Here is a 25,879-nt window from a genome sequence, read left to right as displayed (position 1 = left end):
CAACGTACAAACTATCTATTGTTTTTTTTTCTTTGCTCTACACAGCGCAATCGGGGGAGCAATAATTCTTTTTACAACACAATTTTTGTTCTCATGTTTCCTCCTAACCGATGGTAAGGTTCGTCCATGTCAATTAACTAAAAGGAAGACAGCGTTTTGTTGTGTCCGTATTATGAGGTTTTCTCATCTAGTGTTTTTTTTACAATTATTACTAAGCAAAGGTACTGAAGGCATCGTACATGTTTTTTTTTGTGCGAACTAACCGCGCACTTATAGTGGTAGTAACTTAATATCGGTACGTATTGTGGAAATGGAATTGTTCGAAGGAGGTTGATTTTTGGAATGAACGTTTTGCGTATGTATATTTTAACAAATGGAAAAACGGTTCTGGTGGGATGCGGTGCCTTAAAGCGGAAATTAAAAAGTACAAACAAACATTTAAAAAAAACTCAGTAACAATAACAAATCTTTACTTTCCGTTTTGCACCGCGTTACCAGATACCGCCATCTTCCATCTGTGTTTGTGATGAAATTGTTTTTTTGCATGTTTGTTGCTTGGGTGGCAATCAATGCCCTAGCCGTGTTCTGTATTTGTCTGTTACTACTGTTACTATTACGCTTACCTGCTAGAAAGGTGTTGACCCAGCAAGCCCTTAAAGACCAACAGTTGACGCTGGAGTTAACGAATAAATATCTAACTTAGCGTTATAGCGTACATTTGTTACAGATATAAATTACATTCACCAACCGCCGATCCGCCACTAATCGCGAATAGCCCTAGCTTCTACTTTACTCCTATCTGCAGCAACACGACGGCAAACACGTGGTTTAATAATGATAGGCGTAATAACATAACAATCATGGGAAGCGTCAACTCGTGGATCGCAACTCCGGGGGTATTAGCGCCGGAAGGAAATAAATATGTTTTGTTTTGAGTGTTACAAGTGCCCGGCCCGGACATTCGCGAGCACCACGAGCAAGCGCCATCCCTTCTCTATGTACACACCAGAACCCTGCCGTCCTTGTGACAGATTGGTCCCACACAAGCTGAAAAGAGGATAGCAGCAAGCATCTTCCTCCCAGCAACTACTTCACTAATCTCCTGAGGTACGAGTGTTAATGTGTGTTTTTGTTGTTTCTTTGACATTGGCTGCACAACTCTCCGCACCGAATCGCAGATATTCGGAGCATTGCCAGCGCACCGAATAACTTCACTAATCTACACAGAAACACGACTTTTGGGATTACGTCGATCACGTCGATCACACGAACGGTACGAAGGAACGATGAAACCGTTGGTTCGCTTGATCCTGCTCCAGCTCCATGTCGAGATCCAGCTCGTCCAGGTCCTCCAGTTCGGATGGAATGTTGTGCTGATCGTCGTTGGTATGATAGTCGCCGGTGACGGTGCCGTACTCGGTGTCGTCGGATGTGCGTTTGGCTTTGCGCGCACCGGACGAACTCCTCGGCGGCACCGTCTCTGATGGTCAATCGCGCCCAATCCGCTTGTGTATCTGCTGGTGCTTGATCAGGTGTGCCTTCTGCCGGAAGGCTTTGGCGCACACCTCGCAGCGGAACGGTTTCTCGCCCGTGTGCGTCCGCAGGTGCACCTTAATGTTGCTCTTGTTCAGAAAACCCCGGTTGCAGATGTTACACCGGTGGACCGGTTTCTCCTTGCCGAGTAGCCCGCTGAGATCGTTCGCCGCCTGGAAGCTGAGTGCCGCGGCCTGTTGCGATTGAGCGTTGAGCTGATGCTGGTGTTGTTGTTGCTGTTGTTGCTGCTGCTGGTGTTGCTGTTGGTGGTGTTGTTGCTGCTGTTGTTGGTGATGTTGTTGCTGCTGCTGCTGCTGCTGTTGATGGTGTTGTTGCTGCTGATGTTGTTGGGCGTTGAGGGCACCGGTAGGCGTCGGGACGAGCGTTCCCGGCTGCTTCGATTGCTGCTTGTGGTTACGCCGTTTACTTTTTGGTGTCGTCGGAGAGTTGCTAGCGCTCGAGGAGGATGTAGAGGTGGTGGTGGTCGTGTGGGGATAATTGCTTAGGCCGAGCTCCGGACTGCAGAGCCCGTCCGGTTTGGTGAGCGATCCCATCGACCCGAGCGCAAAGTGGTGTCCGTTTTGATGGTGATGATGTCCCTGCAGGTACCTGCCGTTGAGTATGAGATTATCGGTGGAGGTCGAGACGACCGACCCGGGTGGACTAGTAGAGGTGGATATCAGCTCACCGCAGTACGAGGTTGAGCTTGGCGCTTCCAGCTTGATCGGTGGTCCGTGCTGCAATCGGTTCTGCAGCAGTGGCATGTAACCGTGCGTCAGCAGACTCTGCAACGTGGAGCTAGTGCCACTGGACGTATGTACGGGGGAGCTCGGTAGGATGAGTTCGCTGAGCGAGTCCTGCTGCGTTACGATGAGCTTACCACCATCTGGCACACCGGTACAGGTGCCCTCGATCCACGCGTCCAGATCCATCCACGAGTCGCGCGTATCATTACCATCCTCCTTCTCCACCTTGCTGCTCGGCACGGTTGTGTCAGCAATCGCCGAACCAATGATCGCGGCAATATCCTCGATCGAGCTCATATCGTACTCGGACAACTCCTTCGTATCGACGAATATCCGCGCACTCGACACAGAATCGGCCCCATTCATTACGCAACTGTCCGCAGGTGCACTGTAGATTTTGGTACCGTCAAGCGACCCATCCGAGAAGAGCTTCACATCAGCCAGACTACACGCACCGCCCCCATTGTCGGCACTCGATCCGTCCGGATTTAGTACCGAGTCGGGCAGGCAGGTTGATGTAGACGAAACGATGTTGTTATCGCTACCCGTCGAACCGACGCTGGTTCCGGTACCGGGAGCATTTCCATTACCATTCGTCGTCCCACTGCTACCTCCCAGATGGCCAGACCCACCGGTAGCACCACTCGTGTACGTGTTTTGCGTGTAATTATTATTCTCCTCCGGTAAACGCTGAGCGATCGCCGTATAATGGTACCCGGAGATACCATTGATCGACAGGTGGCCAGTATTGAAGGAGGTAAACGAGGGCAGTGGCTTCACGTCTCCATTCCCGAGACCTCCCCCTCCACCTCCGCCGCCGCCACCACCACCACCTCCACCTCCACCGCCCCCTATGTGACCGTTCGAGTGGCTGTGTCCGTTCGCGCCGTTGCTTGTGATGGAGGCGGCCGAATTGAGCAGCAGGTTCTCGAGCACGTCCATGGAACTCTTTTGCGTTTCGCCATCGCTCGGCAGCGAGTCGAGTTCGGCCTCGAGCAGCAGCTTGTGACCATCGAGCAGGTACTGATCAGTGACGCTGGTGGACTGGTTCCAGCACGGGCTCATCAGTAAACTTTCCACCTCGACCGAATCGTTCTGCGAGCTCATCTTGCAGTTGACCATGCTCTCGAGGTGCATGGGGCTAGTGTAATGTTTAGGCGTGGTCGCATGCGACGCCCCTCGCATTAGCAAAGTCACCCGGTGATCACTTTCGCGCAGATGATTGGTTGTACTGTCCGTTGATTTAAAATGGATTATTGGAATATTGATCGACGAATCGAAAACTCGATACTTTTTTTGGTACTGTTTACTGTTGTGTCGGGTGACGTTAGCTGGCGGCTGTGTTGAAGTAGGTACCACTAGGGTACCCTAGTGCACTTGTGGCTGCAAGCTAGGCAACGATCATGCGCCAGTAGAATATGCTCCGTTGAAGATCCTCCGTTAGCATCCGAAGCTGTTCGTGCATGGTCTCAGCCTGATGTGTGTTGAGGGTTAAGGGAAAACCGGATCGTTTATGGAACGAAACGAAAAAGACATAGAACAAAGGAATTTCTTAGTTGCAGTGCATATCTTTTGTAGTAGTTATGGAATTACGAAATATAATAATAAATTAACATCTAATCAAAGTAAATTTCTCATTGGAAATGTCAAAAGGGTGTCCTATTTATTGAGTACATCTACTAGAATCTAAGTTGCATAAAGCATATGTTGTGAGTAGTTGGAAATGATTTATGAATTTATAAAATTGGAAACAATTTTCTAATTGTATACCTCACAATGTCCAGCAGAATATACTAATAGATCTTGCAAATACCTTGTGTCGTCGGTAATGTTTTCAACGTTTTTTTTCTTCTATTTATTAATGTGCAAACACATTTTCCATTGTTCTACCAACGCATTACTTTACGCATCTCTTTCACCTTTCAAAAGCAGCAGGTTACTTTTGTTTGTCAAACGCATTAGAATATTAAAAAAAAAACATTGGTCATGAGATGCTTGTAGCGATCGTGTATTTGATTGTCATTGATGCCGCAAAAGTTAAACAAACCACCAATTGTAGGTCGAGTACATAAAACCTTTCCTTTCCTTCCAGTAACCTGATGGATTTACAGCAAGTGTTCCGATATGTAAACCAATTCTCTCCCGCAGGAGATGGAGTGGATGGGTCCTCGTTTCATTCACTATTTTCTCAGACAAATCACCCATTTACCAACGCAAACAATGCACCGGGAACTTGTGACGCATGACAAAATCGCGTCAAATAAACGCCGAAAATAATGGAATAGGTGCCGGCATGCCACATCATTGGTGGAGCTCAACCAAAAGCTCTTTCTCGCGTTCTCCCAACAAACGTGTGTTCCATCATTTAAACATATCACAGTTTTGGGAAGTTATTCGACGTAAAACAGTACCCGTTGTGAGTGTGATCCCTTGCAGTGCAGTCAACTGGATTAACGTGTTAATGGTTAAGCTCCAAGCGAAAGGTAACCGTGCGTACGTTTGTCACAACCGGTAACAGCAGGTTCCATGGGTGACTGTAATAACCTAGAAATGAATGTAGGTTTGTGGATGATCTCTTTCACCTCCTATGGTCCATATCCATAAGCATCGAGTGTGGCACTAACCGCAACACAACGGGCTAGATTTTGTTGTTTTACCCTAACCCGGTTCCCGGGGACCATCCAGAGGAATTGTAGAAGAGGGGGCATTTGTCTTTTTTACATAGCGCTTGTTCGAGAGCGGTCGGGTTGTTCTTCTTTCCCGGTGCAATGCGTGATGCATGGCAGCCGCTTCTCATTTGCATGCGACACCAAAAGCGCAACTCGCGTCACACATTCACTACCACGTTCGGGGTCGTTGAAGCGCAAGCTTGGAAAATATTGTGTTTATGTTTCTGCCAGTTTCATTGCGTTGGTACGGTACGGTGAGAAGGTGGTGAACGTAGATCGCGCATGCCATCTGCATCAGGACAGGGGAAAAATTGCGGTGTTCACGTCGGTAATGAAGGAAGGAAGCAAACATCAACAGATCGGTGAGTAAATACAGAAAGGTAAACAAAACGAAGCTTCGGAACACGATCTGAGTGATGGAGTGTCACCTGGACCAAGATGATTTGTCTTGGCATGCGTGATGTATTGGGAATTTATTCGCGTGGATTTGTTTGTGCTGTGGAACCGCTTTTTTGTGAGCTATTTACTTGTTAATTTGTCTTTGTCTCATTCTTGATGGGGGATGAACTTTTGTTTGTTGGATGTTCAGAGACATTCCAGGCACAGGTACATACAAAGCGTGCGAAGTTGTCTGATGATATCTGGAGTATCTTGTAAAGTAAAACTAAGATTATAAAAAATAAACAATATTTCTAAAAAACACTATATAAAGATAAGGAAGATTTTTCAAAGTATTATTGAAGTGAAGGTGTGTTCTAATAAAACAAATAATCATTTTACAAAACTAATATTATAAAAAATAAACAATTTTTCTAAAAAACACTATATAAGGATAAGGAAGATTTTTCAAAGTATTATTGAAGTGAAGGTGTGTTCTAATAAAACAAATAATCATTTTACAGTGTTCTTTGGGATGGTTAAATAAAAGAATAAGTTAGTTAATGGACGACCAAACATCACATTCAATTCGGTTCAAATGGCTAGATGCGTAAAGAATTAATTGTGTAAAGACTAATTGGAAGAAGGTAAAAATCAAGTCACAGAAAGCTCTCATATAATAATGCAATCCACGGCTGAACAACATATCCAAGAAAACACTAGTAAACTGAACTAAAATGCTTTAAATATAATAAAAAAAATTCAAAACATCAAAGTATTATTACTGGACAAGAAAACAACCAAACTGACGACATTAAATCATTTAGTAAACTATGACTAAACTGTAAATTATAATAAACACCCCGAAAAAAATAAAAATATAATCTAATTGTTTTTCACACACGATAGCGAAAGTGTTCGACGGACCGGTCGAAACAATCGTCAGCAGCTACCGCATGCATCAACAGGAAATGAAAATCGAAAACTCCCAGCAAATAATTACGAAAATAATGCCAGTCGTCGGCACGCGGTCGGCTTGGCAGGCCACCGCGTTGGCAGGAAACGGGCAGACGTTCTAATGAGCGGGAATGGAAGAAAAATGGCACCCATGAAGTGGCAGTAAAAGCCACCCTCTCCCCCTCTCTGCCACGCTCTCTCACTTCCCGCATTTACCCGCATTTAAAGCCCACGAGAAGTCAAACTAAAAACAGAAATCATAAAACATCCCGACACTCCCGACGGAGGAATAATGCGAGAAGGTAATAAGTAAGGCAAAAGAGGGAAGAGAGAAAAAATCACTCTTCCTATCATCCGAACCTGTGGTCCAATCATAAAACATGGTTCTGCTGGTAGTGTTTTGCGGGATGTATAGTACGTCTGGCGCAGAGCATTCCTATGGCGCATTATTATGGCGCACTTCCCACCCGAGAATCCCAGCACAACCAGCACCACACATCCAGTCAACCAGCCAGATTGACCTATTTTCCACGTTCGGGTTTTTCCATTTTGCCTCAACGGGTCGGTGAGAAACGGGCAGCGTTTGTCTGCTGTAGGCAGTTGAGGCCAGCGAGAAAAGCAAGAGGAAAAAAGGAACGAAGTGAAACAGCCCGATGGATGTTCTTCGCGAAAGCGTACAAAAATGGGTGGCTGGCCGGTGGATGCATGGAATGAAAAATACGCACACATTCAACGATCGCACAGGAAATGTGCCGACCGATTCCAGCACCGTGAAAAGGGAACGGGAAAATTCGCTTTCAATCCAAGGCATGGCATGCCATTTTGAAGGTAAGGTTCGGGGGCAGATGGGGGGAGTGTAGTATGTTTGTTGTTTTTTTTGTGTACCAACACTACCGATGCTTATTGTTGTTGTGTTCCATTGGGACCCTTTTCCACCTGCCTTTGGATGGATTAAAAATAGGAAGTGAATAAGCAGGAAAATGATCATTAAGTCTCTAACGGGTACAATGTCACTTCGATGTCCCAGCGTTTGTGGTGTAAAATGTTATTATTAATCTACGAAATTCTTGAAATAGAAATGTTTGATGTTATGTTTAGCAATTCTTACACAACAGAATAATAAAAGATTCGTTGAGCGTAAGACCTTAACAATAAAAGGTTTCTTGTTTTACACTAGAACTATCGGAGCGATTATGACTGTCTAAGTCATTAAGATCAAATTAATATTTGAGTTAAAGAAAACTTATCCCAGTTAATGCAACGTAGTTTAAGAGAATATCAAAATTATTTTAAAATTGTTTATCGAATAACTATAACGCTTAAAACGCTTGGTAGTTTTACTGAAAAAAATCATCATTGTCGCACATAGTACGTTCGTCACTGTTACCATCGTGCAAGTCTCTCTGATGAATTTTTCCTTCGCCCAACGGATCGACGAAGCGTTTTTTTGTATCTTCATTTTTAAAATCACATACTCCCCTCCGCTATGTCAAACCATCCATCGGTACACACTGTCCCCTACGTTTTGCTCCGTCAACCGTTGAACGCACTTGAAAACGGGTCTCCACGCGCGCACACACAACACGGAAAGGTCCACTCAGGCCCACCGCAAAGAATCAGCTCAAAGCGGAGACGAAAGTAAACAACAACAACAAGAAATACCGTTATTCGCGAGACCTGCTAACACACTTCCGAATGCGCTGTGTTCGCAAGCACGAGCGACGATTGCGTGGAGCACTGTACCCGTGCTCCCCCTCGAAACATGGGAATGGAGCGCGAGAGCAACAGTGGAAGAAGACAAGGCGAACAATGGGAGGCAACACTTCGCGGAACAGAGATATCTGTTTCGCTGATCGCGATGAACGATCTTTCTCTCTTTTCGGTTTGCTTGTTTGCTGCGTTTTGTTATTCTACTTCTTCCATCGTTCAATTTCTCTACTTTAATGTGCCATTCGCATTCCGCAGAGAGAAGTTTCTTCTCAAGCGGTTCAATCAAAGCGTTTGCGTCTAAACACTTTAGATTGAACTTAAAACTCAGTCGCCCAGAGGTAAGTTGGCAACAATCGAATTTGACGGATATTTCGTTAACGAGCATGTATGAAGTTTAACTCTAGAATTTTCGTACGAGTCAAAATTACTACTCTACAAGAAACTTCATTTTTTGTAGTTGAACATTTCCACCATAGTTATTCTTTAAGACAAATTCCACAAAAAAAAAACTAAAACCATATTCCATAATCTGAAATTTCTTATACAATAACCACGAAACGCTACAGTAACCATCAGAAAACGCTTAGTAGTTTTATTGTTAAGCACAACAACACTTTAGGATAAATATGTAAATCAGAATATTTTTGTTTCAAGAAAAAAGATTAATGAAAAATATTGCCCAAAAAACACCTGTTTGAAAGTTTAAATTTTCCTCCGCTCGATCATTCACCGACACAAGCGGAAGGAATACGGATGCAAAACACCCTGATTTTGATGCCGCGTTGTGTTGCCTTCGACGATTTCCTCTTTACGATTTCTTCATGCTTTCTTCGCCCGAGGCATGTGCCTCGAGTGCCGCCGCCCGAATGATAATGATGCTAAATGATGTTGATGATGAGGATGATGATGATGATGTGGTATGCTCTCGTTTGCCCCTTTTCCCATATGGCGACGTTGCTATGCAGGTTTTTGGGGTGGTGTGCTAATTGTTATGTTTATGGAATATGTTTTTTTTTTCTTCTTCTTGCTTCTTCACTTGGCTCGGTGTGAGCTACATTTATGTTACAGTTTTCCGCATCCCGTCTCCTGCACAAACGCTTCTGCCGCCGGTAAGCATCAATCGTGATCGATCGGCTGCACATCGTTCAACGGCAGCAGCGGCACTATCTACAGCAACAATGTGTGCACCAATAATTCCCCTAACGATGCTACTGAAGGCACTATCAGTGGAAAGCAGTAGGTTTTGAGGTGACTGAAACCTTTTTTTCCGTTGGAAAGTTTATTTCGACCAAAAAAAATTTATTTTGTTAATAAAACACTCATTTATTCGTTGAACGATATTAGTATTCCCATTATATGAATACATATAATAAAAGACTTTAACACATGGAAGGTATGTTACTTTTCATCGCAACTCGCATATATCTTTCTAACCTTTGACTATAGATCCCCGTATAGGCGACCTTTTCGGGAGGGAACACATTTCGCCATCGCGTGCGTCAGCAGGCATTCCTTTAATGTCACCATACCGCACCGAAACATCTTCCACTGGCGTGTTTTTTTTTTGCTTAATCACAGGTGAGAATGATAATAAGCATTGTGGAGAATGACTGAACAGCGCTGCCAACGAAACTCGTTTGGCTTGCACGGTGTGTAGCTATTTTTATCTTACAGTTAAATGCGGCTTAAAATGAGATGTGAAGAAACGAGCGTCAAAGCTCATAAATATTCCTTAGTAAAGCTCTTTTTGGGGTAGGAAAACCCGCGCCAGTGGCGCTATTGGTACATTAGACACCTGAAATGTTGCTTTCTTTTTCTTTGTCGTTAGAGGCGCATGCAAATTGCCTGGAAATGCAAAAAAGAAAAAAGGCAAGTTTTGTTTAAATGTGGGTAATAAATTTTAACAAAATAAAGACAAGAGCAATTAAAACCAAATACAAAAATATTTTAATTTTAACGACCATGGAAAACAAGAAAATATAATATGTCATATTATTGCATGACTTTTCTAAAAATGATATCACTAAAACAATAACATTCTTGAAGCCAGTTTTCAATAATGCTGACCACGGTTTCCCACTTCTCCCAGATTCGTTGGTGCTGTTATAAAGCGTTCGGCCATTGTCAAATCTGAGCAACATTAAAAGGTCAAAATCGTTCTACCTTTCTGAACGGTAAAGAATCAATGCCGCAGGGGTGCGCACACAACCGAATGTGGGTCAGATTGCCGAAACGAAAAGCCAGAGACTTCCTCCAAAAAACCGGGATAACGTTAAGAAATGGAAAGAACTTTAACCCCTGCGGGCGGCATTTCGTGTTCCGAGCGGGTGGTGAGTCAATCCTGTTTTGGGGCTGAGCAAAAAAGACTCGCAAAATGATTGGCGTGATCGTGAGAAGCTTAACCCCGCATGGAGCAACTTCCCACAAAAACGTACACATATCAAGGATTACCTCGCGGCTTTGTTCGTTTCGATATGACCGAAGTTTCGTCCTGCGCCGTCACTTTCCTCGAGGTTAACCTCTGCCATAGCCAAATCGGCAATCAGTGTGCGAATCATGTTCGATGCATGCATAGCTGTTTTGATATATTATTCTTAAATAAATGACACATTCGAAAGAGGGAAGAAGAGAAAGCATTTCACCGGTTTATCTCTTTCTATTGAGCTTTAAAGTAAATTGATTGTACAAAAAAAAACTTCGTTACGTTTCGTAGCGAAACATCGCATCGGGAGGTTCCTCGCCTGTTTGATCATTGAAGTCTTTTGATGTTTTTCGTCAATGATGATTTACGACGCTTCGCATGCTGTTTCGGAAACGTAGAAAACCAAAAAAAAGCATTCTTAAATGATTTGCATAAGAAACCAAAAGAATGAATTTTTTGTTTATCAATTTAAAACACACCACGGCACACGCTTCTGACAGACCGTTGCTTCGTTATTCTTATGGAACAAAGGCAAAAAATGCGTTGAAAAATCGGTAAAAACAAGCACAAAAAACAGTTTCCTCCACGAATGTATGAATGAAGAGTTAGCGATTGCAGCAGGTATTTAAGAAATAAGAAAACAGTACCTTCTTTCGTCTTTTTGCACGCTTGTTTCGTCGCTTGAGTGTGGTACCATAAATCAATGCGTTCACTAATTTGTCCATCAAAAATTTTGCCACCGGACGGCTCGGCTCGCACACCGGACGCACGCATGAGCAGAACTGTGGACAGAGTTGCCCTGGGCTTGTTTTTTTGTTGCTGTTTTCTCATCCATCCGTACCGCTGCACCGTCTTCCCGTGACCGCGACTTTTAATTTATTAATGAAATGTTGCACGAGAAATGTTGTACAATTTATTGCGATGTGTTCGCTTGAGGCGATCGTCGACGGGTCGTGTAAGCAGAGCGTGACCGAGCTATTGCAAGTGCAGTGCGTATCGTCACCAAGGCAAGATCCCAAGGTACACGGGCAAGAAGATTCCATCCATGGGCTAGCTGTCAGCATGATTCCGATAGTGGTATGTTTTTAATAGGAAAGCTAATCCCATGCTAATAGTTGCCCCGGAAACGGGTTTATGTACCCAAACTGCTACCGGAAAGGTGTGTTATCAACCGGTCGTAGTTGTTACCAGTGAAAACGGACAGCAATTTGAAGGAAAATCCCGTACGCATACCACCAAAAGGGCTCTAGCCCAACCTGTCAGCCAATGCACCTAGGAGCCACCGGCATTCATTAATCACCTTCGCCCGGGTATGCAGCCGGTGCAGCCGTTGCAGCCGATTCCGTGACCTCGGGGATTGATTCATGTTTCTCATTTGGCACCACCCAGCGCACCCGTTCCGGCTACCGATTCGAAGCCAGTGGGCGATGTGTATGATCAAGTATGCCTCAATCGTATCGTCTTTTCGTCGTTCTCTTGAACGACCCACATTCTACGAGGAGCGGCCACTACGGAAAACGCACACAAGTGTCTGGTTTCGGGTTTTGGAAGGATGTTTTATTCTCGAAATCGTAATGGCGGCGCCCGTTTTGCTGCCGGGGCCATTAAAAATTAATCAGAAGCGAAAACTAGATTCCTTCAAAGTACGTCCGATCCGATGCGACTGCTTGTGTGTGTGTGTGTGTTGGAGTGTTGATTTTTTCATGCTCCCCTCCTCGGGTTGAACCCGGTTAGTGAACTTAGCACTGTCATCATGCCTAACGATGGTTTGATGGATGATGTTTCCCTCTATTACCGCTGCTGCTGACAGCGAGGATCACGAATGTGGCAGTAAATCAAAAAATGAAAAAAGTGAGAGAAAAAAACCCATTTCCATGCAGGAGAAGGATGCTTAGGAGAATGATTAATATTTCCTAGCGCCTGTTTTTTTCCTTTGGAGCGCTTAAGATCATCCATCGATTTCGACAATTCACTGGATTGAGTGAGTGTGAAAAGTGGAAGATAAATCGAATTCTATCCTTCTAGAGCCTTTTGATAATGGGAATTTATACAAAGGCACGCGTAAATTTGGGATGGATGAGTGTTGGAATATATAATTAGTTTAGGTTCATTTGTTCTTAATTCAAAATTTAAATATTATTAATACTCACAATAGAGAGTTTCGAGATACTGAATCAATTGGTTGGGGATGAAATTGTGGTGACTACCATAACAAAAAAGGGACTTCAAAATACTTCTTTGAGATCTTTTTTCCTAACTCCTTCCTGTTGGTCCTAACAACTCCTTTCTGAACTCCGCTTCGGTTTCGGTTTAAAACCAAATTTGGTTTTATATAGAAAAATCTGAATAAATTTATTCAGAATAAATTTCTGAATATTTCTAGAATAATTGTATGTGTTGCAAAATATCATATTTTCAAAGTGTCTTTAAAGTACTTTTTCGTGAAACATTTTTTGCTTAAAAATCCATTTACAAATTGTTTCTGTTTAAGTTAGTTGATCACAATTATTATCAACTTTTTAAATGTATTGTTTCAATTTCAAAATAATCTCAAAAAAGGAACTGCATTACATTAAATAAAGGTATCAACAGTAAAAACTCTAACACTCTAAGATTTCGCTAAAATCAATACACATGCAAACTATCCAAATACATGTAATATGTTACCTACTAAGTACCTATCGCATAATTCGGTTGTTGCGACTAACAAGCTTAGCGTTGGCTGACAAAATCACAGTGCAGAAGCGTCTGGGCACGAGTCGTTCTAATGCGGTGCTAATTAATTTGCTTTGCTGATTAGCTGCCACAACCGGTGCGACCGCGTGACGCTACAGTCGCTAACGGCAATTAGGGGCGGGTGAAGACAAACGACCGCTTCTTAGCGTCAGCGAACCGAACGGTTAAAAACAATATTTTGAAACACCACGACGGTGTCGCTTACACTACGATGGAATCAACTCGTTAGAACGACCATAGAATAGTTGATCTTGGAACGGTTTGCAACAAATGTAAGAACTTGTATGTGTAGGAGTATGAGACGAAATCAAAGACAACACAAAAAGGGGGTATTTTGTCGTCTTCAAATGCTTTGTAATACACTAGCGGTTGTGACTTACGATACGATGAATCTTGGGACCACCGTGAAAACTAATTACTTGCGGATCGGTCACAACTGCGTTGACCGGGTGAGGAGATCGTGGTGCAATACGACGAACGAATCGCGTGCCTGTCTAGCGCTGCGTCATCGTCGCGAGTCAGTCGAATAGGAATGCGTTGCGTTCCACACGTTGCCGGCTTGTTGCCGGAATAAGAAATTAAAACTTAACTTTTTTTTGGGAGCTACAGCAGCAAGCGATCTGCACGGCAAGAAAAGGAACGAAAAGCACCTTGTCGGACAGCACTCGGGTGAATTGGAATTGGCATTGCCGTCGTCACCACGATCGAAGGTTGCGGAGAGACTGGCACGGGGCTAGACGGACACCGAAACGGCTAGAAGACATGGTCTATGGTTTTGCGATCGTAAAAATCAGCGAACCATCATTTGCTGCCATATCTCTATTATTACTATCATTAGTACTATTACCCATAGTGAGGCGCTAATGGTACTGTGTGAGGAGTACGGTCAGAAGACTGTGTTATAGATTCGGCAAGAAAAGTGCATTCATCTCCATTTCCTTTCGCCGCTCGTCAGAAGGATGTTTGGCCATATGTGTGTGTTTGGTTACATGTGTTTAGCTTTAAATGTGTCAGCACACCACGACTTAAGGCCAAAATGGCAGCATTTCGTAGCATTTCGTAGCACCGTTGCGTGGAGTCTTTGCCCCGTTTAGTGATTAGTGTCGGACCTGCCTCGTGACTGTGTGCCGAGGGTTCGTCGCTTGCGACTCTATTGTCGGCGTCACTCGGAACGGGTTTCGGCATCGCGTGAATGGAAGGCAGCAAGGCAGAAACTATTTCGGTGCGGTCCGTTTCCGAAAGGGTTGGAAATTGCATCGGATTTAGAAGAACGGCACTGCCTCCTTCCTTTCCCCTTGGCCACCCGGTGAGGTTCATCGCCCGCTCAAGGTGCAACAGTTACCTTGCGTTGCTATTTATTAGATTGTTTCGATGATCGTTACGATGCCGGTGCTTCTGATTGAATTTGAGCGGTCGGTAATATATTGCATCGCACGTTCGGAAGGTTTTTTTTTTGTTATGGGGGGAGGACTAGCAAGAAGCGCTGGTGTATCGATGTCTCAAGGAAATAAAATCAAGATGAGGCAATACCATGATGCGTGTTCGGTTGACCGCCCATTCATTTAATTAGCCCATCCACCAACACCAACGAAGGGCAGCCGGGTTGATGAAGGAACGTTTCTTTCTGCCTTTGGAAGTGAATAGCGTTGGGTCGTCGAAAGAATGGAAATTAATAATTCAGAAGAATTCAATCGAAAAAAATCACATTTTGATGGTGGAATGCACATTCATTATGACATGCAAACGGTTTAATGCATTTATTGGTGGCATACGTAAATTACTTTTGTAACAGTTTTATGATCAAGCCCTTCGACAGTCCGAATGATAGTATCGAGGTAGGCCTGTCCTCACGACAAGGCTAGAAATTCAACACGCGACATGTTGGTCCCGGCATACTCTTCATTTTTAATCAGAGAAAGGCGTTTATTTGAAATGAACGGGAAACGTAACCGTTAGTTAATGGAGTTGTTGATAAATGGAAATAGCTATGCACACATAAGCGCCGGTACAGTAGTTATGGACCATTTAGAGATATCAATTAAGCTTGTTGCGCTGTCTGGTGTTATGAGAAAATTTAAATAGCAATTAGATGCGATAGAACAAATGCTATAATACTTAAGTAAAGAGAATGAGACGACGACTTGTTTCATTAAAATTAATTACCGAATATTCGTATATTTCAGTTTAAATCAAACCAATGAAGCCCTCATTCATAATTTTAAGGTTAAAAAGAAGCTATTTTATTCATGTTTATAGCGCTGATATAGAGAGCTGATAAACACCAGAAGAAAGACCAAAGAAAGCACCGAACGTTAACCTCGAAATGTTCCCGAACTTCGCCCATACTTCGAGGCCAACCATCAACTCGTGCTTGATTATGAGGTCAAGTGTGCGCTTGAGTGTTCCCTGGCGTGCCTTATGCGCAACAGGTTCACATGCGTTCACGGGCCTAATGAAATTATCAATCCTCCTACCAGATCGCCTCTAGTGGCTCGTTTCACCGAACCGTGGTAAAATAATCCGCCCCATAATGAAGAGCTTCCTCACGAAGGAACGAACACTGCACCGTTTGTTGGGTTATTCGGTTGCGTTGTTCTCCCTAACATTTGTTTCTGACATTGCGTTAATCTTCGAAAAACTGGATCTTGTGCTGCTCGGTGATAAATAGAACTGTTAATAATTGATACTTGAAGATGCACATGTTTTGTTAAAATTTTACCTTCCAAATCAGACGTACATATTATATACGATAAAGAAAATAATTTAGAGGACGACTTTGTTTATGAGGACAGTTAACCCTTCGATAGTTTATTCGATTCATCAGAGATTAAAAAAATGCTGATATGTATGGGAAAAGAGAACTTCTAAAGAATATGTTTTCTGCTTTCATCGATAACTATTTTATTAATCTTAATTTTTACTATTACTAAAATTACAAAAATACATTTTTAAATTCGAGGGTGTATCTTACACAAGCGGAAATACGGTATATTATATGGTTTGCTTGAGTTTTTGGAAGTGAAATAAGGGAAATCAAAAATATAAAACAAATGGCATCGTGAAATTCATCTGTTGATGATAGTACGTGACAATATTTATTTAAAAAAAAAATTTAAAACAAATCAAAATCTCACGTTTTGGAACCTGCTTGAGCGTTGTTGATTATTGTTCAAGAGATTTTGATTGTTTTGGATCATTGATAAATGTATTACGTAATACAAATATATATTGATCGTAAATTTAAAAGCATTACAAATAAATATTGATTCTGGGGACGATACAATGAATTACACAAAAACTTGTATCTGAATAAATGATTAAACAATTTCCTTTCACTTACTTTTTCCACAAATTTATTTCTCATTCACAAATTTAATAAGACAAATAAATTGGACCATATCATCTAATATTGTTAAAACGCATAAAAGCAAGGCAATTTTTATTTCCAAAAACCTTCAAACATCTTTTGTTCGGGTTTATTCCAAGCGACTCACAAACGACAATCTAACGGTATTGTAATTTGGACTGCGCGAAGCCAACACGAAAGAAAAATTAAAATTTATAAGGTTTTTGGTGAGTGGGTATATCTGATGCTTACCTTTCCATCCCAAAAAGGTCGTAATATGTCCCGCAAAATAAAGCTAAACGTAGAAACATCACCCGGTAAAGGCAAAGTATGGTGCCAGCGCTTATGGTGCTTTATCATTCGATTACCAAAAAGAGATCAAGAGACTTAAATGATCGCGTCGGACAGGAGCACGCACCGAATGAAAACTATCCTTGTTCTAGAATCCCTCGCTCGGAGCTGATTCAAATTGGTCAGCAGCTGCTCGACTGTGTTCTCATTCGTCTCATATTGGACAAAATGTGTTTCATCTTCGGTAGTGGAAGCAATTTAAACGTCGCGGTTGTGTGGCAAAACAGAACCCACACTGCTGTGCTACGTAAGTTAATTCACCTTATTTTTGGTACGTTTCGCGTGGAGTTATGCGTGGGTGCCTTACCGGCCGAGAAGGAACAGCTTAATGAAATGTACATAAAAGTTGCTTCCTCACTCCCTCTTGCTTGGTACAAATCTGGCAACGAAGATGACATAAATAAATAAATAAACAATATCCATAATAAGCTTGCAGAGATGCGGTAGGGTTTATACAAAAAAAAAACTCCCCTCGCGTAAAATGTAGTCCAGCCACCGATGCAGTTATGTTTAAATGTTCCATCTAACGGGTCTCGGTATTTTTCAACGCCACCGACCGATGCTCGGCCAAGGGCCACGGTGCTTCCCGCACCGTGCCAGCTGTTGGAACGGTCCGGTGCGATACAGTTCGGAGCGGTTGCTTTACGTTCCCTATTCTTTAAGCCGCTGGCACCGCACATTAGGAAGCGTGGCAGGCTGGCGCAAATGTGACTGGAAGCAAAAGGTGCATCCGGCACGCAAAACTTATCGAGCATTTCTTTCACTCAACCGGGCACGGGTGCGCACCCGCGCCATGCACGAGCGGTTTTGAAGAAAATAGAACAGAACCGAACGGCGGCACAGAAGCTTAGCGGCCACCTACAGCTAATTAGCGCCGTACCGTACCTTGTGCAGCGTCCAACGGTTTGATCCTGGTACGTTACAGGTGCATTGTTTACATAATAATGCAACTGGTGCATACAGGCGTTAAAGACGGAGAGAAAGAGAGAGAGAGAGCTGAAGAAAAATGGCGATCGTTATTATGTTTACAACATTGGACGATGCCCTTTTTCCGTAAGCAAGCTGTAGCGGGATTTAAAGTGAGTTTAAAGCACAGTTTTGTTGCGCAATATTATTCTAAACTTGAAGTTCGTAATTATAGTGTATATTGTGTAACAATTTTATGTATAAGAATAACAGCATCAGATCAGTGACCAGTGAGTTCTTCAGCTTCAAAATTTAATGTTTAACTTGGACAATACTATCAATTAAAACTGTAAAATAATTTCGCAATTTAAGCAAAAAATGTAACATAAATAAAAATGTAGAAATATAAATTGGCAATTTATGCATATGCTGTTTTTTATGCTACGTTTGTTAATCAATGTTATTTAGTTTTATTAGATATATTTTTTATCAAAAAATTCTCATTCTCTTTCTAAATGCAGTGGGTTGTAATTGCTTATAGTATTTGAAGCAATTACATGACATGATTCCTTTATATATAAGGTATTGCTTAACTTAGTGATCGAGATAAACAATATTATCTCTACCATTGTAGTTTACGTACATATTACTGTTTAATTTTATTCAAAGAGCTCGACTAGTGCTTGATGTTCACGATAAACTCGTTTATATAGATTAATGGGATTAATTTAAAAACAAAAAACAAAAAGATGCGAGTCTTTACCTGACCTGTGTTTGTCACAGCGATTGCAACAATATAAGTGCATCAAGGATGTAGCAGCAATAAATGTTCCTAACAAATCACAAAAACTAATCTGATTCCTGCAATCGTTCGGATGCGCTTTCGTAGGGTCAAAGGCCTTCACATATTGATATTAAAGTAACGGTTTCCTAAACTTGATCTTGTTGCTTCCACTCGAAAGGGCACCAGATAAAGGTGCTCCAGCGTTGCTCAATAAAATCGATCAAGAGTACCAAAAACCCTACGCGAGGGAGTGAATCGGTGATCGCCTGTAGACTTATCTAAACTTAGAAGCCTTATTTCCAATTCCGATCGTGCTCGAGCCGGATCGGAATTGGGTTCACAATCCGAATCGTTTCGTATCAGTCGTTGCGCCATTAGGCATCGCTAGCAACCGGTTGCGCGGTGGGTTTTTGATTAGCCGTGGCGAGAAGTTCCGTTGCGACAGTTTTACGAAACCTGTCTCTTCAACGCCATGTGCAGCGATGCCATGCTGGGCGGCATGCTCAACCCAATGGTCAATGTCAAGCGCTGCAATGCTCGCGTAAGGTTTTTGGGGGGTGCGTGCAGTGCGTGCACGGTTTCCGACTCAACCCAGGTTTAAGGTCACCGGTGATGTACGGGTGGATGAGATGGAAGATGCAATCGTTTCGATGGGAGGAGGCGTTTCGGTTCACCTAAAACTAGGGGTCCCATCCACCGGGTGGATGGGATGATGCGTTCCATAATGCATCTGCCCCTGTGTGCGGAACGTATCATGCATAAATTCATAACCAACCGCCGACCCTTCCCTTCGTTGCGCCGAAATAACGAAACCAAAAAAGTGGCCGAATCGAATTGAAGTTCGGAACCTTCGGCAAACATCTGACCGGGCAAGATGAGTCGTCCCCCTTTTTTCCGCTCGTCGGCCGTTAGCTTGTTCACCGTTAAGACATCCATTAAGTAGGCCCACTAATTTGCTCCGAAAGCAAATTGAGACCTACCCGGGCGATGTTGCGTAGCATTTCGGTACGCACATTTTGTTGGACGCGATCTGGTGACGACCCGCCCGGTAAGGATCGGGCCCAGCAACAGAGAGAGAGAGGGAGTGATGTGAGAGGGGCGGAATAATGGAGCACCGACCGGCAGGGTCACGGAATTGATCGCGATGCGTGAGCGATACCAAACGAAATGGATACCGAAGGCCGTACCTGGGGGTCTGGGTGCCGTTATTTTTTCACAGTCACTGACCATGATCATGATCGTCTCGTGAGCCGTGAGATGCTGTCCGTGTTGGGGGTGGGAAGGGGGGAGTTTGTTGCGTCTATCCATCGAACGGGGTGTGCTGTTTCGTCCACGCGAGGGAGCTCTTTAAGCGATTCTTGTGGTGTCTTCTTTTTTATTTGAAGCAGTGACTTGTATTTCTCTGTTTTGAAGCTTCTTTCGGGGAATGAAGAACTTCAACGAGCGCGTAAGGCAGAAACGTGCCAGTATACAGATGGAGCCATATTCCTTACTCCACCGGCTGCCCGGATACAAATTATTAGAGGTGGTTTAATTTGATCAAACAATTTGGTTGTTTCCCTGTTTGAAACAATAGTCAAGAGCGGCGGGTGGACCTGAAAAGCGTCAACCTGATTCTCATTCTCAGCGCACGCAAACAGCACAAAACAATTAGCGGTACTATTTTCTCTAATTATGTCTGTCAACTCGTGCCAATTCGTTTCGGTGTCTAATTTATACCACGGGTGTTCTTTTTTTCTTGCTGTATTTAAGCAGGGTACCGGATGGAAAAGGTTAAGATTTCTATCTGAACAAACAAAACTTATGATGTATTTGTGCCATAAATTATGTTTGATTCCAGGGTCCAGATTGAGATGGATGACTTTTAACTAAATTGTATAAATTGAGTGGGAAGGCAAATTGAATGAAATTTAGGATGAGAAAATGTTGGGGTTTTTTTTACATTTTTGCACCGTCCATAATGATCGGCTCATTGATTCGTACATGTTTCGTATTCCACGGTCCCTGTCAAAACGTATCATTGACGATGGAAAAGGGACACGATTTTGCATCCGGGAGCGCATCACAGACGATAATGTCGGTAATTGGAGTCCGTAAAAGTTCTCCCGTTCTCGCAACGAAAAGGGTATTCACGCTCTGAATTTCGCTCAAGGCACCACGCGCGCTAAGTGTTGATGGTTTTATTGCGTGGTCAGTTCAGTTTCTTCCCACCATGGTCCCGTGAATCTTGTTCCATGCTTCATTCAGTTCGCAAGACTCACCGGGAGAAACCAGATCCATCATGTTCCAGCCATCATGTTGTGCTCCTGCATCTTATCCCCAATCCCATCCATCCCCATTGTGACTTCGTCACACAACCCAATCCCGGTAACACGACGATCAGATCGGGAAGAAGCCGGTTTCGGCTTACGGTCAGCATGAATGATTCAAGTTACCGATAAACGCTACGCCATGTTTGCTGGTTACCTACCAAAGCGGGCAGACAGCATCATTCTTGGCGCGACTGACAAAACGTTGCCCAGCAAATGCTGCGAGCATTACACCGACGGAATGGAATTGCATCCGTTGCGGCGCAGACGATGGCGATGATGACGATGGTCGAGTCAGTGAAATGGAAAGTAGGTCAGGCAGCCCGCGGGACCAGGATCTTGTTTTCTGGACTCAATGTAAGATTTTTTTGTTCTTTCCTTATTTCTTCTGCTTTCGCAATACTTCGCTTCCTTGAGCAAGGAGACACTTATGCCCATTTGGGAGCATTTTTTTATAAATTTGTTATTTTTGGTTGTTCATACCAATCAATCATTCTACAGAATGCTTGTAGCTTTTGTCCGTTTTTTGGGTTTCATATTGCAACTTAAGGTGAGTAAAGCGTGTTTGGAATAAATGTATTTTTCTCTTCATGTGCACAATGTTTTTGTGTAATGGAGTTTTTACCTCCTAATGGTTATGGGTAATTTATCATAATTATTTAGCTCGTACTAATAAGCTGTAAGGATTAATGTAGTTTTGTAGTAACGGAAATTGCATTTCGGGGAGTTTTATTTGGTGTTCTTATTTTAGTTAAAAGCTTGAAATATTAATACATTAATAAAGTGATGATTTAGGTTCTTCTTCTTCTTCTTGGCTTAACGACCTCAAAGGTCACGCCGGCCATTTCTGGCTTACTAGACTTATTTTACCACGTAGCCGGATAGTCAGTCCTTGCTACGGGGGAACGGTCCGGATGGGATTTGAACCCGGTCCGGCCGTGTGGACTGGCGCCGTTTATCACATGCACCACCGGACCGCCCTGATTTATTACCGCCCTGATGATTTAGGTTATCTAATATAATTAAGCCAAAATATTTCAGTTATCATTTATAAGGTTATTACGCAAGCGAAGAAAGGTTTTCATCGTCCATTTATGATATCTTCCTAGAATAATTACAAAAAACTCAACACATATTTACAATTTGTCAGAATGCCAAATCATCACATACTCAAAAATTTCATTCAAATATCAGTTAGGAATTTAGGTCAACAATCTTTAACACTAAAACTCCCCGCCAATGTCTTTGGCCGTTCACTCGTGACTCATCGACACGTTTATTCATCACAGGTAGAAGTATGCGGGAAATACTACTACCGGTTACTATGAGCGAAGTATCACATCGATGACGTTTAGCGTGCAAAGTTGAGTCAATGGTGGAGACATTTATGTGTATTTCCTCGTCGGAATTTGCATGTTATGTAATCGGTGTTGGGAAAATACAGTCATGCATTCACTCATGTGTACTATCGATTTCGTGAGTAGTAAAATATATCTGACTAAATTGTTGGAAAATGGATGACTCAAATAGGTTTACAAGAGAGTATAGATTCGTCAGAAAATAAATGATAAATTATTATGTTGTTCAATTGTGCTTCATAGTAGCGGTATACATATTTTACACTAGTGGAGAAGAAAAAGAATTTAAGTTAAGCCAACCTTTAATCAAGCAGCTAAACTCCAGCGGTGGAAGGTTATCGCCCTCGGCATCCGTGTAGAACGGTTACGATCCATCGTCATCGACGTACCAAAAACGTTGTGCGTGCGTGACTGAGACCCATGTAAACATCGTAAAGAAATCATTAAAACGATTTACAGAACTGATCTGTATCTTCGAAACGAATCACAAACTAGTCGAGCGGACGATAACGAGCAGCTTACTTACTCTGTACTAGTGGGGAGTACGTTGGACGAGTAATAGTATGTTGATTCACACTCACTGTTTAGAGGATGCTTACACTAAGAGATGTCGTACTGTTTGGGACGTTCATCGCCGAACGGTAAGTGTCTTTTCCGTCAAGTCAAACTTGCGTATCCGGTTGTAACGGTGGAAGAAATTTGAGAATTCCCCAAAAGACGTAAAATGGTCATATTTTTGATGGTATACTTAACAACCGGTTAGTAATAGTTGGAGATATTATTGAGTACTTGTTAGTGAGATGAAGAAATTCTGAAAGCAAGAAATAGCGTGTTAGTTAAAATCAGAAGAAAAGTTTTATTTTTGGGGGTTTTGTTGGGGAAAATTATTGAAAGCTCTGCTCTATTTTATGTGTAGTAAGTTATTTGTTAAAATCTAATCTACGAAGCTGTAAAGCATACTGATACTATTGAATTGGCTATTGATAAGAGATGAAATGATGTACAATAGAAAACAGACAAAGGTTGTACTCACGCAAATCGTTTACGATAGTTCGATGATAGAAGATTTGGAAGAGAGTATTTGCATAGATGTCGGAAGAGTTCCTTGTTCTTTGCACCCCTTTTGTGTTCGGAGTGAAGTTATCAAAAAAACTTGTATTCTGTACAGATCCAATCAAATAAACGGTAGAGTGAAGCCAGCAAGGATGAAAAGAAGTAGAAGTGATAGTAAAAGTTTCAGCCTGCTAGGCGAACAAACTAAAGGTGATCGTTCTTTTGAGGAATTTCCAAATCATTCGGCAGAACGTGCAGGTATTTACACAGACGGTAAAGATCACGGGTGGGATGAGAGAGAAAGGATGCGTGCGTCAGGACCACACAGGAAGATCGGCGATCGGTTGTACTCGTAACACTTTTTGTCGTATCCAGCCCCGGTTGAACCTCCACAGATGTTAGCACTGATACACTTTTGGCCCGTTTGCTTTTTTTTGGACCACTGTTGAACGGTTCTTTCCGTTTTTTTTCGAAATGCACTATTGTAGACTATTTCATTCGTTTGCATGTAGTAACTACGCCTTCGTAAAAGTTGGCTCGTATCGGAAATGTTGCGTCGGCGGTGAACTTCCTTGAGCTTCACAAACTTCAAGCAATTGGAACTTTGCTGTTTTCACTATAATCACTCACATATTGCAATCACTGAACGATGTAGCTAAATCACTGTCACTGTAACACGAAAAACAAAAAGGTAGAACAACTTAGTTAGAGAACATAATTATTATAATTAACAAACACTACATCAATCATTGAGTATCTTCTGAAAGCTGTTGCTGTGTTGCTCGGCATTTTGCTGATGGACAGATCTTCACATTACGGATAATTTGTTGAGATTTTAACACTGTTTATATCCTCATCTCACGGTAGATGTACTTTTTTTAATTTTTCTATTTCTTTTGTCTGCAAAGATCTCACTGCAATCACCAAATTATATTGTACACGACGTTAAACACTGCAATCAAAATTAGCTTTGGGTTCACTTCCTATGTGTTTTTTTTGTTGGTGTTTATGCTTTGGTAATGCAACTGTGGTTGTTTTGTTTGATTATTGCTTCAGGTATGAACATAAACAAATCGGCCCATGCGTAGAAGTAAGGGCATACGGGTAATGAGAAGGGCGGTAAACACAAACGCAACTCAAAATATGTTATGTTAACGATTGTAACAAAACACTTTGCAAAAATAAAAAAATAAACAAACATTGCAACAATGTGTGAATAATGGTTTGAATGTACTTTGACACACTTTTGAAAGATTGAAGCTACGTAACAAAAAAAAAAATACTCCTATTGGCTTATTCTAATCCCTTAATAGCTTGAAAGAATAAGCGCGATTAAAATGCTTTCGTCATATTCGATCACATTTGGAAGTCACTTAAATCCGCCTCCAGACACCTTAACTCGATCATACACATGCACATTCACACACACACACATATCATGTATGTTGTCTTCCTTCCACAACTTTTTCTTACACTTGCACACGCATCAGCGACGTGGAATGCCAGCACGGAAAAGAAAACTATCCAAAGCAATAACACACACTACGAAAAAAATAACACAACTAACGACCAAGTATAAAGTGGGTCATCGTCACCATGCTTTGACAGCGCGTGCTGGCTCGGGACCAGTACCGTCTTCTGGTGGTGTGGTAAGTGGTCACTCACCACCATCAACTAGCACCTCCGCAAAGCATTTCACCCCCGGGGGTGGGGTATGACGGTAGCAGAATCGGACATGCGTCGATTGTATGTTCTATTCACAACACCACGTTAAACAGTCACTCTCGTCCTCGGTAATCAGTGCTCCATCCACTACTTCATTATTCTTAGCTTAGTAATGCACGATCTTTCTTTCACTAGCTGCGAACTATTGTCAAATATCGTTGTTGTTGTGTGGTGTAAAAAAATATTTTACTTCTCACCAAACGATACTTTGCAACACTGTCGGGCACTAAACCATGATCCTTATCTTGTGTTTCGTTTATTTTCGATTGTGCCAAATTGAAGCCGGAAATAATTTTCAATACTTTATCATTACATCACTTATGCACCTGCGTGTCACATCCTGTTGTCGAGTTGTTCAAGATTCTTTACACGTTTGGCTTTTTATTTTGAATTCCTCTTTTCTTGTTCACACTAGAAATGTGGGTCACTAGGGTACTACGTCACACTTTCTTCCTGTAAACGATCGTGCGATCGCCAGTTAGTAACAGCCTGGCACATGTGGCTACCCTGTTAGGAATCACTTGATAGTAGTGGACGTTCACGGTCAAGGATCCTTTATGATTTTTCTCCCTCAGAGAGCTTTTAAAGGAAACTTAATTTCCGTAAGATCACGTAATTTTCACTTCCGCTCCATATGGTTTCTTGCACAGTGCGGATCTGCGATCCCACAATCACTGAATTACATTTGCAAGCAATTAAAAACACATCACCGGAATGCAAAACTTACTCACTAATTGCACTGGAAGTCCTGCGAACGCCGATGACGACAACGACTACGGTCACGGTGACGGTGATGGCGGCAATCGGTGTGCGGCGGCGGTAACGACGGCGCTGACGAACGCACAGACAAAACCAAAATAATGCGCACGTGAACCGCACGGACGCAAGCGCATAGA

The 25,879-nt window shown here is 42.6% G+C and overlaps 1 protein-coding gene across 3 annotated transcripts; it reads right to left on the bottom strand.

The window, feature by feature from the left end:
• Positions 1-663: 663 nt before the first annotated feature.
• LOC125765426 (ichor) lies at positions 664-25,879 on the bottom strand. Of its 3 annotated transcripts, XM_049430581.1 has the most exons (5): positions 25,715-25,879; positions 23,239-23,927; positions 22,732-22,872; positions 22,506-22,616; positions 664-3,753 (listed from the first exon to the last, which is right to left on the bottom strand). In XM_049430581.1, exon 5 carries the CDS (start codon positions 3,462-3,464, stop codon positions 1,488-1,490), a length of 1,977 nt encoding a protein of 658 aa, XP_049286538.1. In that variant the 5' UTR covers positions 3,465-3,753; positions 22,506-22,616; positions 22,732-22,872; positions 23,239-23,927; positions 25,715-25,879; the 3' UTR covers positions 664-1,487. The 3 variants fall into 3 exon arrangements, with proteins under 3 accessions (XP_049286538.1, XP_049286537.1, XP_049286536.1); XM_049430580.1 differs by having other exon boundaries at positions 22,732-23,927; positions 25,711-25,879; XM_049430579.1 differs by lacking the exon at positions 25,715-25,879 and having other exon boundaries at positions 22,732-25,552.

Source organism: Anopheles funestus, chromosome 2RL (assembly GCF_943734845.2).
Source record: "Anopheles funestus chromosome 2RL, idAnoFuneDA-416_04, whole genome shotgun sequence".
Lineage (NCBI taxonomy): Eukaryota > Metazoa > Arthropoda > Insecta > Diptera > Culicidae > Anopheles > Anopheles funestus.
The sequence above is the reverse complement of the archived record's forward strand: the minus strand, read 5'-3'. Positions and strand labels throughout refer to the sequence as shown.